This window comes from Scardinius erythrophthalmus, assembly GCF_964197995.2.
Source record: "Scardinius erythrophthalmus genome assembly, chromosome: 9".
Classification (NCBI taxonomy): domain Eukaryota; kingdom Metazoa; phylum Chordata; class Actinopteri; order Cypriniformes; family Leuciscidae; genus Scardinius; species Scardinius erythrophthalmus.
This window is the reverse complement of record NC_138229.1, coordinates 39,689,805-39,706,957: the sequence shown is the minus strand read 5'-3', so window position 1 is coordinate 39,706,957 and position 17,153 is coordinate 39,689,805. Positions and strand designations below refer to the sequence as shown.

The 17,153-nt window shown below is 39.2% G+C and overlaps 1 protein-coding gene across 2 annotated transcripts; it reads left to right on the top strand.

Moving 5' to 3' along the window:
• Window positions 1-738: 738 nt before the first annotated feature.
• Window positions 739-15,344, top strand: mylk4a (myosin light chain kinase family, member 4a). Of its 2 annotated transcripts, none has more exons than XM_081373432.1 (14): window positions 739-1,397; window positions 2,479-2,569; window positions 2,914-3,406; window positions 6,686-6,945; window positions 7,882-7,987; window positions 8,594-8,687; window positions 8,781-8,890; window positions 12,586-12,727; window positions 12,855-12,925; window positions 13,029-13,157; window positions 13,432-13,584; window positions 14,783-14,861; window positions 14,948-15,002; window positions 15,122-15,344. In XM_081373432.1, exons 1-13 carry the CDS (start codon window positions 891-893, stop codon window positions 14,999-15,001), a joined length of 2,289 nt encoding a protein of 762 aa, XP_081229558.1. In that variant the 5' UTR covers window positions 739-890; the 3' UTR covers window position 15,002; window positions 15,122-15,344. The 2 variants fall into 2 exon arrangements, with proteins under 2 accessions (XP_081229558.1, XP_081229557.1); XM_081373431.1 differs by having other exon boundaries at window positions 6,683-6,945.
• Window positions 15,345-17,153: the final 1,809 nt, after the last annotated feature.

Genomic DNA, 17,153 nt, shown 5'->3' with positions numbered 1-17,153 from the left:
GAGGAAAAACTATATTTCAGTGCTTTTGTGAGGGAACACAACGTTTCTCATCGTAACGCAAACATTTTGTGAGAGAATGCAGATGTTTTACAAGAAAACCCAATTGGGGGAATGCCATACTTTTGAGAGAGGACAAAGTTACTCAGAAGAATGAAATACTTTTGCGAGAGAAGGCAAAAGCATTTTACCTCCCATCTCATATTTTGTTCCATCACCATGTCGCCTTTAGGGGGCTCCCTATTTTTGTTCAGTTTTCTTCCCATAATTTTTTGATTGACCTCTTCATGTGCTCTTGGCTTTCCCAACTCCTGGCTTCATTCCTGCTGAATACGAGCCCTTGGAATTTTTGGGAAGTTCCATCAACGTGAAATCTTAAATAACATGACGTCTCTGATCGAACCTCTCAAGGTGAAAGAGAAGTCAGTACTCAAGTTTCTTTCCATTCATTTTCTGAGCAGCCCTTTCTGGAAACCGAGTGTCTCCGGGGCCCCTTTGACACCTGGCAGGGAGGCATCTGCCATGGCTTTAGCAGTCAAAGCTTCTAAGATACCACACAGCAATTCCTGAGCCAAACATAGCCCCTCCCCGGGAGTTGCTGACGCAAAACCCCATACCAGTTACATTTACTGAGACCGGCTCATTCCATTCTTAATGTGACCTCCCCTTTGTAGAGGTACATAGTGTTCAATGGAGAGGAAGAGATGGACGGATCAACTTGTTATTGGGGGATTTAAAATTTGGTTGTTATCTGAGTTTTCTGCTTGGCTCATTGTTGGATTATTGATGTCTTTTTGAATACCCAGATTGAGCTGGTTTCATCTTCTGCAGGTGAATCTCTGTTAGGTTTTCCAGAAGTCCGGTTGGTTTTAGTTGAGATCTTTAATACTACCATGAGTTCTGCTGACTCTAGCACAGGTATTGACCTGCTTCAGGTCAGGATTGAGTCCTTGAGTAGCAAAATGGACAGGCTCATAAGCATCCAGGAAAAAGTGCTTAGCCGACTCGATGGCATGTCTCAGGACATTGATGGAATTGAGAAAGATGTAGAAACTCTAAAAGTGGAAAAGGAGGAGATCCATATTCCTCCAGTTATCCGTACAGCACCAGCCAATGAGATGAAGGAAATGTGCCAAGAAATGAACAGCATCATGTTGGCAGTAAATCAACGCTCAGAACAGCAAACCCAAAAGCTGGAGGGGATGGAGAGACTGGTGACTAGCATTCAGCAGGTTGTCAGCTTTATTGGAGAAACAGTGAAAACTTCCAAAATCATGGATATTATGTTCAAAGGTCCGGCTTCTCGAAAAAGCAAACCGGCCCTCAGGTCCAAGGATAGTAAAATTAAACCGATCGCCAAATGCCAAGCGTCAGATAACAGTGAGCCTCTCCTTACCAAGGTGAGTTAAATCTCAACTATGGAAGATTAGACGATGCTCGATTGTCTGAGTATATACTGTATAAACAGGTGAAATGGTGGCATTTCATGAATAAAATGTCGTCATCATCAATATAGTAAAATAAGCAATGTCGTGGTTTAAACCTAGACCTAGACCTAGAAGGTATGGTGCCATTTTGAAAGGTTTTTAAAATGGAGACACTCCCATGGTCATTACACCAGTATCTGAAGTTGAACTTTGAAGCACATTACTAATTTGGCCTTCATGATGTGAATTTTTGGAAAGGAGAATATTACCTAGAAAAGGGAAATAGATAAAGTCAGCTGGATTTGTGTGTTGGGCTATAGTTTCCACTAGATGAAACCCCACCCCACACTGTTTGGCCTTCAACATAACATGTGTTGTGCTGTTATATAGCCCACATATCATCAGCCAAGCTATGTAAGGGAAAGGCTTCAACTGATGGTGCCACATTAGGGGAACCATGTATTTATGCCTTCCTTATTGGTATTTCATATGACAGTCAAATGAAACCCGCACTTTTATGCCCTAACACTTTTAGAATAACTATTGTATAAGAGACATGTTGTGCATAATTGTCACATTTGTAATTATTTTGAACAATATATTTATTGATTGTTTCATAAATTCATTTTATTATTAATTTACTTCTGTTTTATTGTATTCATAGTTGTATAGTTGCTTCCTGCATCATTGCATGAAGAGAAGCCAAGAGTTTATTTTCATGTAATATTTGGCTATCCCAGACTAACTGTGCTTCCTAACAACCCATCCCACTTATAATGTGTCTGTGACAGAAAACGACCTCTACTAAAGGCTCTAAAGGGACTCGGAAATCTGACCCCAACATTCTGAGTCTACTTACAACCTCAAGCATCTTGGATCAAAATATTTGCTTCAAATGTACTAACTTTGTAGGTTCATGAGCCATGCATTTTACACAAATCATTAGCGACCCTGAAGAATTGCATAAATTCGGTACACATTACTGTTTTGTTGACAAACTTTAAACTTATTTTCTTATCTTATTTCTTTGCAATATTTTCATTTTGCTCCAAAGCAAAAAGATCACAAAGGTAAAGATGGGAAGTTTCATCTGAGCTTCAAAGGCCTCAAAGCACAGAAGAAGAAGAAACCACCTGATTCAACTGGTAAATACAGCACAAAACAAAATGCAAATAAAGTTTGACACATTTAACACAATTTTCACTTTTTAGCGCAATTTTCCACCGGACAAAATTGCGATTGTTAACTCATGATTTCTGTTCTGTCTGTGCGCACCAATCTTGCACTTCTATCTACTCCTCAACCAGACCACCTAGAGACTTCGGGTTTTCGGCATTATGTTAAGGAAGGTCTAATCTCGGGAACGCACAAAAAAAATCCAGGAAAAGATTTACTATCTCTTAGTGTTGTGATCCCATGACGTGAGAAAATTGCGCTAAAACACTCACTGAGTTTTTATTACTTGTTCTTTATTATGTTCATATTGCAGTTGATACAATCTCTTTGAGGAAACAGACACTGTTGCTTGAAGAGGTTCAGAAACTAAATCAAGAGAATATAGATCGCTCTGAAGCATCCCAACATCAGGAAAATTACGTGCAGAAATCTGAGGATGGCTCATATACTCCCATTCCGCAAGAACTTATCCTGGAAGAAGCCAAGATGCTTGAACCTGAACAAGAGAATAACTCAGAAGAAGAGAAAGAGGTCACTCCGGAGCTGAAAGAAGATGAGATAAAAGACACAGAGCCAAAGATAGAGGAGATCCAAGTTGAAACACAACAATTAGCAGAAGAAGAGACTAAGGAGATGCCCGTAAAGGCCACTGACATACTCAAAGATCAGGAGGAAGAGACTACGGAGGACCAGATGTCTAGTGAGGTTCCTTCAGAACCTGACATTACTGACACAGAGCCGCCTACACCAACTGAACTGCCTACACCAACTGATCCGCCTACACCAACTGAGAACTCAGTGCAAAGGTGAGCTGTGAATCTGGTGGGGTTTCCATGTCATACACCACATGACCAAAAGTATGTGGAAACCCCTGACTAAGTAACATGTTTGGCTATTCCAATATTTCAGATAATTACAAACCTCAATCCTACTGCATTCTAGAGCAGTATTTCCCAACCTTTTTATAACAAAATTGCACAAACATGCATTGCTTTAAATGGCATATTAAAACTGGATATAATATTAATAGTACTCATAATTTAGGTGAAACTTGAGCTTAAGTCCGGTAGGAACACAATAAGGTCATATAAGTAGCTATGACATTGGTGATGATAAAACAACTAATTTACATATTGTCAGGCTGAAACCTCATATTTTTTATATAATTAAACAACGTATCATCAAAGTCTGTATTGTGGCTTATATGGTCAGACACTTGTATGTGTCATTATAATAACGTATTATGAAAATCGAGCTTACATGTAGAAAGGATTTTTACCAGCGAATGACAGGGATCAGTATATTTGCTTCAACAAGACGGCAAATGCCAGTCTAAAGCCCTATTCGGACGGGGTTAGCTTAACATGGAGAGGTTCGGTAAAGTAATTATTACCAGAGCTTCTCAGTGATTTTAGTCCAGTGTCAGTAAAGATTACGGTGGCTTTTACCTTCTGTAAAAAGATCCGGAAAAATTCCCTCAGGTAATACTAATCCCATGCGAATAGACCCCCTGTAAATATGTATGTAAATATTCAGTTGTTTCCTGTTTAAAAGTAGTTTCTCGTGTTTTTTTTTTTTTTTTTTTCAAGTATGGAGGCGCTAGAAAAAGCATTCAGTTGCTTTCTAGGGGGTGTGGGACCAGTCTTTGGCTTTCCGCATACCATTCAGATCAAAAGGTCGAAAGCACTTGTTAGAGGCACACAATTTCTTTTAGCTTCAGGTAAGTGCCCATTACAAACAGAATCCAATCAGAATTTAATTCATTTGATTAATAAATCGTTTGACCGGACCTAACTATTATATATAGGTTATATAATTGATGTGTTTGCGCACATAAATGGCAGTGCTTGAATTGAGTTACCCCTCCCACTTCTGCTAGTTCTACTGAGATTTCTTATTCTGTGCGAATTGGCCATTAATATAAAAAAAAATGTCCTGTGGTAAAAATTACATTACTTCATCTACCCTTGTAAAACTAATCCTGTCCGAAAAGGGCTTAAGACTCTTCTCTGCTCTTTAAATATACAAAAAACAATAGCCTTTATAGACATAGTGTTTCTTAAAGGATAATTCCGGTATTTAGCACTTTGAGTCTCTTTTGGATGAACTAGAGTGGTGGACACAGAAATTTTGACGATGGGTCCTGTCTCGACTTTTTGACTCGTTTAGAATCGCCTTTGAGCGCTTCAGAGTGGCTGGCTACGGGCATGCACGGACATGTCCTTAAAACAGCCCTTAACGTTTGTTTTCAAAACTGTGCAACTCACCAAGTGGTTAGTGGTGTTCGTTGATGATTAAAAACAAATATATCGGCGCAATGTATGATTTCAATCCGTGTTATTTGCTATAGTGGATCTATTTTTTCAGATACCTCACAACCGCGTATAAATTTCCGCTTGATATTTGGGTCTGAAGCGCAATAATATCAACGAGCAATGAGTCCTCCAACAGAAATCATTGGGATTTTACAAAATGCCAAATAAAACACGACAGAAACTGTATTTAAGCTACTACTACTTTAAGCTACTTGTTTTTAATCATCAACGAACATCACTAACCACTCGGTGAGTGGCCCAGTTTTGAAAACGAACGTTAAGGGTTGTTTTAAGGACATGTTCGTGCATGCCCGTAGCCAGCCACCCTGAAGCGGTCAAAGGCGATTCTAAACGAGTCAAAAAGTCGAGACAGGACCCATCGTCAAAATTTCTGTGTCCACCACTCTAGTTCATCCAAAACAAACCAGAAAAGAGACTCAAAGTGCTAAATACAGGAATTATCCTTTAAATAAAGAAAATGCTGTCCTTACTCATACATCAGTTCTTTATTTACCCTTGCATTGCAAACAAGCAGAGATGGTTCAAACTGCGTGTGGCACTTTACTCATATTTGAAGCTGGTGGAGTTAAGAGAATTGACTGACAGTTTGAGTAACCAATGGAGTTACGAGGTTTAGTCACAACCTCTTTTAAATGCTTTTCATTGGTAAAATGTGGGTGACTATATATAGAAAGGAGACAGCATGGGGAATCAAATGACCACTCAATCCCCTTGCCACACACCCAGGTCTGATGAGCCTGTGGTGGACCTGCCTTGGCGGAGAGTATCTTGTGGTAAATGGCCGAAACACCCAAAGAAGCCAAGGTGCACAACTGAAGATGTGTCGCATAGGAGGAAACATCACTAAGTGGTCACTAACGAAACTACTAAGAGCATGCCTCAAATTAGCCCACTAATTAAACCCACTCAAAACAGGAATCGGACAGAATCAGTTGGGATTGTAACATCTAGTCCTTATTATGTAATTAAAGAATGACCAATATAATAATAATAAAAAAAAAGATAAAACAAAAATTACTAAATATTGTGATTAAATTTAGAGATATGAGGTTTCCACCTGACAGCTACAATATATTCTTATTTGTAGCATTTTTTATTATACATTTTTTTGGAATCTAATCATTTTCCACGGCACACCTGACAACCTGGCACAGGGGTAGGGAAACACTGTTCTAGAGAATTGTGTGCTTCCAATTTTGTGGCAACCCTTTTTTATGCTGGCAGGACTATGCCTCTGTTCATGAGGCAAAGTCCATATATAAATGGTTTGCTCAGAACTTGACTGGCCTGCACAGATCTCAGACCTAAACCTTTATTGAACACCTTTCAAAGATGAATTAGCATCAGTCGCTAGTGCGCGTCTTGAGGCCAGTTGAGTGAGGTTTTACCTGCAGCAAGGTTTTTTAATAGTGCTATTCTCAGAACACCTTTATTATATAGTATGCCTAGACTACTGTACATGTGATTGGCTGAAATGTATGTGTATGCAGTGCCTAACCCAGAACAACCTTACTCTGAAAGTGTTGGTCACTTATTCAGTATATATTAGTATTTCTAAAAAAACATAACTTCTTAATTCATACATATGTAAACACATAACATGTTTGTAAGACTACCAGGAGTCTTTGATTGAGAAAAAGTTTAAGCCTGATTTTTGTGTGAAAACATTCATACAGGCACAAACTGCATGGCTATAGTGAATGAGACCGGATGTCTTCACCCTCTTTTCTGATTCTGTTGTTTCAGCAGTGAGTCTGAGCTGGTGGATGAGTTGACGACCAGCAGCAAACGGCGCGTAACAGAAGAAGATATTGGTTTGGAGGACCACAAGAAGAGCAGGGTTGATGAGGGTCAAGACCAGGGTGAGCAAGAGCCACAGGAGCCACAGGAACCCGAGGATCTCCATGGTGTTTTCAAAGCTGATGGTGTGGAAATCAAGTTGGATTTCAGCAAACTAAAGAAGGAGAGCTACGAGGATGAGGATGAAGATGACAGTCACTTCTTCATCGGTAAGGTTCTCAGTGGTTTATTGCATAATTGATCAAAAATAATGGAATATATATCTTATAATCACATAATCCACCATTCATTTCCTATTAACCAGTTTGCTACAACAATTACCAGGGTTCATTATCATGAACTAAAACCGTAAAAAAAAGAAACGCTAAAATTGCCCTGCAATTAACAATATGGAGTTGATAATGTAAACACACGGTCATAACATGTCTTGATGATCTAAAACCCGGTGCAAACTGTACGATTTATAATAGTCCTTAACAACTGTTGCTTGTCAGATGATTCCCCCCATGTCGCAACGATGGCTAATGTCAAACTAGCGATCAGAGGTTATGGCTTTTTCAATGGCTGATGCCATTCAAAATGTTTGACACACCTACTCATTCTTTATGCTGACTATTTTCCATATTCTTTACACAATGTACATCCTGGAATGCATATTTGAAAGAAATTCACATGAATAATACACGCTTGATGATCTTTTTCCTACTATCCACTACAACTCACCGTTTAAAAAAAAAGTAAAAAAAAAATAAAGTCCATTTTATTTTTAGAAAGAAATTTGTATAATAAGAATAAAAAAAAATATGTGTACTAAACAAATTTCAAGCATTTGAACACTTCTCAGTGAAATATTTTAGTTATTAATATGTCTAGATCTTTCACTGTATGTACAGTATATACTGTACATAATTCAATTTAAGTCTGTCACAAAGTGGTCCCAAAATTTCTGTCAATCGCCAATAATCGCAAATAATGGCCAAATTATCAGGTATTGCTGTTTGACCAAGAAAGTCTTGAAACATCTCGTGTTGGGGAGCAGCTTTCAAAAACATAACATATGTGTCTGGTCGGCATGTCAACTGTTTAACCTCCATGCTTTTCCAGACATTTCTATTCATTGTTCTCCATCTTCTACTGTCCTGCAGATTGCACCCCACCTCCAACAGCACCCTTCAAACACCGTGTTGTGTCTGCCAAACCCAACCAGATTAACAACTTCTACACTATCAACCGACAGGAGGTTCTCGGAGGGTCTGTAGAAGTATTTTCTTTAAGTTGGAACCAATTTCTCAGAACAGAATGTTTTAGAGACCGTGTAAATTCAGGCAGTGTAGTCTGCTAATCCCCTCAAAGGCTAATTGCGTTACATTGCAGTCAGTCTCCACTCACCCGATTCATAACTTCAGAGTCAAGCCAGTTATTTTTACCTAGTGATTTCAGGGTATGTGAAATTGTACCTCCACGCCAGCTGGAAACTAATCACTAGGTGTTAATCCTTCTCTTCAAAGGGAATTTTCTTCTTCTTGTTAATGGAATAGTATCTGAAAAATATGACACCCTCTGCATTACAAAAGTGTCCCTGAAGTCTTTACTGATATGCACCTCTAAGTCTTTTAAAATGTTGTTTTGCATATACAGTGGCTCAAAAAAGTATTTGGACACTTAAGCCACACTTACACATGTGGGAATGTCATTGCAGACGTCTATATCTGCGCTCACATGCTGCAAGATCTCCTTTCTCAGAACTTATGTCAATATCACTATTTCTTTATAGTGGGGGGATAAATGTGATTCTCAAAATTCTGATTCTTCTAATTGTCTTAATTGTCATCGATTACTGCTTTTATCTCCTTCCAGTGGTCGATTCGGCCAGGTGCATAGATGCATGGAAAATTCCTCTGGACTTACTTTGGCTGCCAAGATAATCAAAGCTAGGAGTCAAAAAGAAAAGGTACAAAGAACCAACCAGCATTTTTTTCAAATGTAAATGTATCCAAATAGAGCTCAGTTGTAAATTAATAGCTTAATGTGTTTTATCTGATAGGATGTGGTGAAGAATGAGATTCAGGTTATGAACCAGCTCGACCATGCCAACCTGATCCAGCTTTACGCAGCCTATGAGTCCAGGAACGACATTATCCTTGTACTTGAATAGTATGTAGTTTTTGTACATTCTTAATTGCTGGTTACTATTACATGCAATTGAAACAAAATGCAGTTGGATTTTCACTGGCGTAAATCCAGCATGTCAATCAAAATATATTATCAACTTTAGACCTTTGCTAGGCTGTAATATTTTGATGAGCTGTGGGTTATTAAACATATATAGTCTTTCCAGTGTTGTAAAATGACTGACTAAAAGTAGAGATGCTACTATCTTGAAGCTTCGCCTTCATCCGCTTTCATTTGTGTTATTTATAATTTTAATCACTATTTAATGTAATGTACTGTCATAATCAGAGCTTGGTGGACATTAACAACTACCAACTCGCCAAATGCGGGTGGATTTCATCAGTCACTCCTGCTAGCCACTTTGGTGGCTTGAATTTTATATATAATACATACATTTTTCAATTGTAGTCTTTCAAAAAAGCATCTGAAATAATAAACTAAGTGCAATGTAGTGTTGTCAGAAATATCGATTTTATGATACATATCGATACGGAAATATCTGAAACGCTTCCAATACTCATTTTCCGCAGAATAGATACACGATACCAGCTGCTCTTTCTCGCTCTCTCATCTCTCCGACAGCGAGTGACACACAAAACTGCCTCCCCTCATTCACTCGTTTCATCTGCTCCGGAGGAATATTGTTGGAGTTACAGGACTTAAATTTCAGCATGGGATTGCTCGTATTGCGCATCATTTTACACATTCCCGCAGATTTTGTGCTGACACACAAAGTGCAGCACGTAAAGCCGCCTCTCAGTACTAAATTGAGTTCCCATCCAAAAGGGAACTTGCGCTGCGTCCCCTTGGGGTCGCTAGGTAGAAAGCCTTGGGCGTGACTGGTGTCTGAAGTGGAAATATAAACACGACAATGAACTTGACATTGGCAGGCGGCAGCCCATGACAGCCTTTTGGTTGATTTAAAATTTTGGTTGGTTGTTTTTAAATTGTAGCACTTTGGGATTTTGCTTAAATATAAAGTGCGTTACAAATAAAATGTATTATTATTATTATTATTATTATTATTATTTATCACTACAGGTGTGACCAAGAGTATAAAAGGACACCTGTGCAATACATCATCCTCTTATTTTCTCAGGAGACCGTGTGTTTGAATGTGCGATCTGAACAGGCAAGTTTATAATATGGCCTGCACTAGCACTGCGAATTTTAGAATGTGTGTTCATCTGTGTCAGCGTTTTCTGACATCTGATGACACGCATGATATGTGCGTTATGTGTACAGTATGTTTGAGGAGCATGCACGCTCACTCTTTGAGGGGGCTCTATGCGTGCATTGCGAGTGTTTTCCTCGGAGGAAACTTCGGTCTCATCTGTCCATTTTTTCGAGGTAATCGGGGACAGCCATCTGTGCCCCGCTGTTCAGGACCTGCTGGAAACTAAACTGAAGGAAACTGAAGCCGTGAGGCTCCCAGATGGAGCTCGCCGATAAGCTTGATAGGGGTTTGATGACGCGATCTCTCTCACGGCATCTGATTCAGCAGCGAGCGCCTTCTTCGCCCCCAGGCCAACCTGTGCAGGATGAGGCTGATGAGGACGACAATGTTTCTGAGTGCTCTCAGCCCGCCTGCCCCACATATGACAGTTGTTGGACGTTATGTTCGCGCACTGCGGATAGGTTAGATCTGCCATGGAAACGCAAGAAACGCGCGGCCCCCTCAATGACTTTTTTTCTCGGGGCATAAACCACCAGCTTGTATGAGTCTTCTTTTTTTCCCAGATCTTCAAACTGAGATGCGGAGATCTTGGAAAAAGCCATATTCTGCACGCATCCACCGTTCACAGGTGTTGCCAGGTCTCTTCTCGCTATAGATTTATAGAGGTCTCCGCTTCTCAGACCTACACCAGGATAGCGATATCAGGTAGTAGGCTCTGTGAGCCTCCTTAAAAGCTGTCATGAGTGTAGGACGTAGTTAGGCCTCCTCTCACTTCAGAGAGTCGTTATGTTGTGGCCTCTGTCCTCAGAGCCAGGCAGTAGTACAGAGTTGCTAGACTCTCTCTGAGCCTCCCTGGCTACTACTTTTAGATGGAGTGTTGTCAAGCTTCCTCTCGCTATAGGGAGTCGAGTTAAAGTGGCCTCCGCTCCTCAGAGTTCCGCCTGGATAGCGATATCAAGTAGAAGTAGTAGTTCCTTGGTAGCTGTTCTGCGTGTGGGATGTAGTTAGGCCTCCTCTCATTTCGGAGAGTCATTATGCTGAGGCCTCCGTCCTCAGAGCTTGATCATTCAGCAACAATGAGTCGTTAGGCTCCCTCTGAGCCTCCTTGGCTACTGCCTCTTTTAAGGAGAGTCGCCAGGCCTCCTCTCGCTTAGAGAGTTGCTTTTTTAAAGGCCTCCGCTCCTCATAGCTCCGCCCGGATAGCTATGTCAAGTTGTAAGGCTTTCTGTGAGCCTCCTTGGTTGCCGCGAGTGCCGTTAGGCCTCCTCTCGCTGAGAGAGTTATTTCCTGGGGCCTCTGCTCTTCGGAGCTCCGCTAAGATAGCATTGTGAGTGGTAGGCCTCTGTGAGCCTCCTTGCAAGATGTCCTGAGCGTTGGGTGTTGCAGGCCTCCTCTCGTTTTTGAGAGTAATCAAAACTGAGGCCTCCGCTCCTAAAGCGTCGCTAGGCGGTATGATAGTATGCTAGGTCGTAAGGCTCACTGGAAGCCTCCATAGCTACTGACCTCAGCGAGTGTTGCTAGACCTTACCTTATTATGAGAGTCATCGTATTGAGGCCTCAACTCATGCACCAGCCAGACTGAGTTTAGCTCCTTTGTGAGCCTGGAGGTAGTGTCGTAGGCATCTTGTTGAGGCCTCCACTCTTCAGGGCTGCCTATAGAGGTTCTGAGTTTTAGCCTCTCTATTCTCCAATAGGGCACTCATCCCTTCAGCATGGCAGCATGGGTATTCCGTCCCCAAGGGGACACAGCGCGAGTTCCCTTTCGAAAGGGAATGTCCAAGTTTACACATGTAACCATGGTTCCTTGAGAGTAGGGAACAAGACGCTGCGTCTCTTTGCCATGCTTCTAGCATTCCTGCACACGTCTCCTGAAGACAACAAGTGGATGACATATTGCACATGCCCTTTTATACTCTCGGTCTCACCTGTTGTGACGTGATGGATGTGATTGTCGTGTTTAGATTTCCACTTCAGACACCAGTCACGCACAAGGCATTCCCCATTGCAGGATTCCCCAAGGCAGACCCCAAGGGGACGGTAACAGTATAATGGATCTGTGTGTCAGGTCTTAAAGTAAGAGCAGCCTAATATACCTTTTTTTTTCTTTTTTTATTGCATAATTATAATACAGTACAAAAGGAAATAATACAGAACAATGAACACGAACATGTGGGGATACAGAGAAACAGGGAAAAAAATAATAATAAAAAAGGAAAAAATACAATTTACATGAAACTTGTTCTATAATACAGGATTGTTTTAATTTGTTTTATTGGAGGGGATTTTTTAAAGTGATGACAAAAATAACTGTAAACCATAAACAGCCTAATATACCTGTTGAGATAATATTAAAAATATCTATATGGGCGTTTTCCCCATGGTATCGATGGCCAGTGAAAATGCTTAGTGACTAGTAACTTTGGAAAACCGCTAGCCACAGTGGCTGTTTCAAAAGTAAGGATTGGAAAGCTAATTTTGTGGTGATCCTTCCCCTGAACAGTGTTGATGGAGGAGAACTCTTCGACAGAATCATTGACGAGAACTACAAGTTGATGGAGCTCGACACAGTGATGTTCATCAGGCAGATCTGTGAAGGCTTGCGCTACATGCACAAAATGTACATCCTCCATCTGGACCTAAAGGTACAAACACAGATCCAAAGCAATGCAACAATAAAAACAATTAAATCTTAAAACTGACAACCTCTTAGTTTTAAAACAAATAACCTCAGTAACCCTTATAACCTATGTTGTTTCTTGTGGCCGGCAGCCAGAAAACATTCTTTGTGTCAGCAGAGTAACTAATAAAGTCAAGATCATCGACTTTGGACTTGCGAGGAAGTAAGTATGGTCACGGCACTGTTGTCTTTGATTCAAAAATATGTGCAACATCATCGATAGTATTTACTGTGCATTTTAATTGGGAAACATTCATTCTCTTCAGGTATCAGCCCAGGGAAAAGTTACGAGTGAATTTCGGCACGCCGGAGTTTCTCTCGCCTGAGGTGGTCAACTATGATTTTGTGTCGTTCAACACGGACATGTGGAGTCTGGGCGTTATTACGTACATGCTGTAAGTTGCATATGCTGTCAGGTGTACTCTGAAAATGTTCTAGCTCAATTAAAATGATAACTTTAGCAAAACTTCCCCTTCATTTTATTTTTAAATGATTCACTTAAAGTTTTTTTTATTTTTTAGTACATTTTACAATAAAAACTATAAAAGTTCAGAGTTAATTCAATATGTTGTTTTCCATTTATGGGTATTTTTTGTATGCAAGTGTAAATTGCTTCAAAGGAAATCCTACACAATTTTTTTTTTTCATTGTATAAATTGTGTTTTATAGGCTCAGTGGTTTGTCACCCTTCCTTGGGGACAATGAGAATGAGACACTAAATAACATTTTGGCTTGCCAGTGGAACTTTGAGGAGGATGAATTCTCAGAAGTCTCGGCAGAAGCCAAGGATTTCATTTCCAAACTCCTTGTGGTAGATAAAAGGTATACAAGAGAGTTGTACGTGTATTAAAGGTGCTATATGTATGATTTTTCATGTATTAATCGCTTTATTGCCAGTGTGTGAACAGCTTGCAACGAAGCTTAAAAAACAAGACCTTTCCCCCGACTTTCTGGGTTGTCTGTGAAAACCTATAGACTGATTTATGTGAAGGACTCTGTTTGGCAGGCAAAATCCAAAGGATGTGACGTTTACACTCCTGAGAGACTCTCTTCCGTTCAATGACGTATGAAATGAATGCTTATACAATGTTCCGAATAATGGCAAAATAGAAACGGGATTAATTCATTCAAACTATTGTCTCACAAAGCAAGATCTATATAGTCTCATAAATACTTTAAAATTACACTGTTATGATAGTTTGATTAGAATGACCTCATCTCTCGACATGATGCCGGAGAATTGCAGAGCTGGTGCAAACATATACACATCGCTATGATCAGATGCTTTCTTTACTGCTGTTTTCTCACCGCTGTCGTTTTTGTTGTGATTACTTTGTTATTGAGAGGAAAGAGCGCGAAACCTATTTACATATTCATGTAAACGTTGCTCTCAGCAGTGTGGACGCCGTCTCTATATTCATTAACAGTGGGCTATATCACTGGTATTTTCAACTTATTTTTTACTTCTAAGCAAATAATGAAAAAGAACTTGGCCGTGAGTTTATCGGGGCCTTGAATCACGTTCAGTCTCTTGTACGTTACTTGAGCACGATAGCAATAAGTTGCTGGCTGCAGTTCACTTAATAGCCACTAGTGTCGCTAATAAAAACGGTTTCTGAATTCTACATATAGCCCCTTTAAAGAGACAGTCAACTGGTTTTGCATTATTTTGCTATCCTAATGGTGCAGTCACATCAGGGAAATATTCTTCTGTTGGTCAGCATGGCGAATTCGCATGACCAACTTGAAAACGAGCAAAAAAAAGTTTTTTTGGCCCTTATGCAAACCCCCTGAAATTTCGCTACATGTGACCTCATCTTACCTATGCATGATTATATGTTCGTTATTATATGCATCGTTATTCCCTCCGATCATGTCAGAACATACCTGTGACCCATTTTGGATTGCATTCGGCTAGTTTAGAGCCACTGTCTCATAAGATAATGGCATTATTTCATGGATTGGAACCTAAACCCTTGCTTTTATGTCAATGGATGTTTTTTTCTGTGTCTTTGTGTAGTTGGAGGATAGGAGCAACAGAAGCGTTGAAGCACCCATGGCTGTCGGATGCAACCGTCCATTTCCGCCTGCATGAGAAGGTACAGTCTGCGTTTCACTGTCACATTGTTCTGTTGAATTAAGGGATTTCTTTGGGCTTCCAAGAGTAACTTGGTTTTCTTAACAGAAAAATATGTGCCGTTCGCGCAGAAACTCCTGTCTGCCTCCACCAGAGAGTTAATGTAAGTCCATTGTCAATATATCGTAGTCTAGAGAATACATTGTTAAATATATGCTATTTTTGTGCCCGGAAGCGACATTATGATATTTGACCACTTTTTTCGGTCTCCTCTTTTTTTAGAGGGACCAAGCCTGCTGTGGAACCATGAGGACTACTGGACGTTACATTATATACAGATGTATTTCATAAACTGCCATTTCACTATATGTTCCCCATTAACATGTTGTTAGTTGATGGAAATTCTCAAACTACAACTATATGTCACATGCAATTGATCCTATCCCAGAATTTGAAATGAAGAGAAGGTGGAATTAGATTTGGCAGATTCCAGGTTCACATGCTGATTTTTGAATATGCCGTTCATTTGTTTTGAGGCACTGGGAAGTTCAGTTCAAAGGCCAATATATAAATATATATAATATGAATATATGTAGGAAATAAGCAGTATAGGAAACATGCACAAAAACACATACTTGAACCATAAAGCAATATAAATCATAAAGTTTAATTAAGGGCATATAATGACAACAGAGCTTTTGACTATTATAAATGTAAGTTCAACAGCACACAGCTTTTAGTTATGGTTTTCATATCTTGTGAATTTCAGCAGATTACATAAACATTCTATGACCAGCACACTTTACCTCCTCTTTCCAAAACAAAAAAAACAACAACACAATAATGCTTTAACAAGCTCCATCTCTGGAACATCATGGTTTTCAAGCTTCCTCAGTGGTATGCTGATTTTTTAATATGCCTAATATAATAATTGAAATATACCTGAATTATAAGGGAATATGAGAGATTATTGACTCAACATTACCACAAATTCTTTACCGCAAATTTACATGTTCTATGGGAATGCAAAGGGATGCAAGCTGTGATTTGACAGAAAACAGAAAATAATATTATGTTAAAGCTAAAATATATTCATATATAGTTTTTTTCACTTTATGTTTTGAATGTTGAGTATGTGTCATTGCATTATATGCACTTTAGAACATTATTTATTTTGAAAATAATATGAAAACGATCTTAATAGATTTTAAAAGCAAGTCTAGTTTTAGGGAATTTGTTTTATAACAATGTCTTTTACATGTAAACATGAATGAAGAATACCGTAGAATTAAAGAAATATAATTAGAGAAAAGTCTTACCTTTCTTTTCCTTTACTCAGCTGGTCTTGTAAATGAGATATGAGACAAACATACAATTCAGTTAAGACTACTGTAAGTGTCTTTTCTAATTAGGCAATGAACTTATTTTTGGATTTTAAATCTGAATTAAAATTGTATTTTGATTGTTGTTAAAATGATTCACATCACACCTTAGTCAGGGAATAAAAATAATTGAAATGAATTATTATTATTATTATTTTACTTTATTTAGTTTAGGCAATATTATTGTTTTTGACTTATAAAGCCAATGCTCTTATTTTACCTTTTTGTTTATATATGTAATATGTCCATATATTCCTTAAAGGAGAACTCCGGTCAATTTTAACATTGAGCTCATTTTTTTGTACATTTGGAGTGCTGTCAATACAGAGAACAACGACAAAAATCGGTGTTGCCTACACCGAGTTATTCTATTTTTAAAATTTGCACCCTGTTGACTTCAATGGGGCAAGTACTAAACCTGCTTTTAGCCTCTTAACATCCTTGATGTGTCATTACAAGTGCACAGAAAATGTGAGTGATTCCTTCAGAGTGAACACAAGTGAATCTGACTGCAGTAGATGTGAAAGATATGAATAAAAATTATGTTATTTAAGCCAGCGCAAATACCTGTGTTTACATCCTTTTTTCGGTTGAAGTCCAAAGTAGTCGATTGCCGAGTTCACGTGCATAGGTTTAGTTACCTATAATCACGCGCGTGAACTCGGCAATCGATTACTTTGGACTTCAACCGAAAACAGGATGTAAACACAGGTATTTGCGCTGGCTTAAATAACATCATTTTTATTCATATCTTTAACATCTACTGCAGTCAGATTCACTCGTGTTCACTCTGAAGGAATCACTCACATTTTCTGTGCACTTGTAATGACACATCAAGGATGTTAAGAGGCTCAAAGCAGGTTTAGTACTTGCCCCATTGAAGTCAACAGGGTGCAAATTTTAAAAATAGAATAACTCGGTGTAGGCAACAC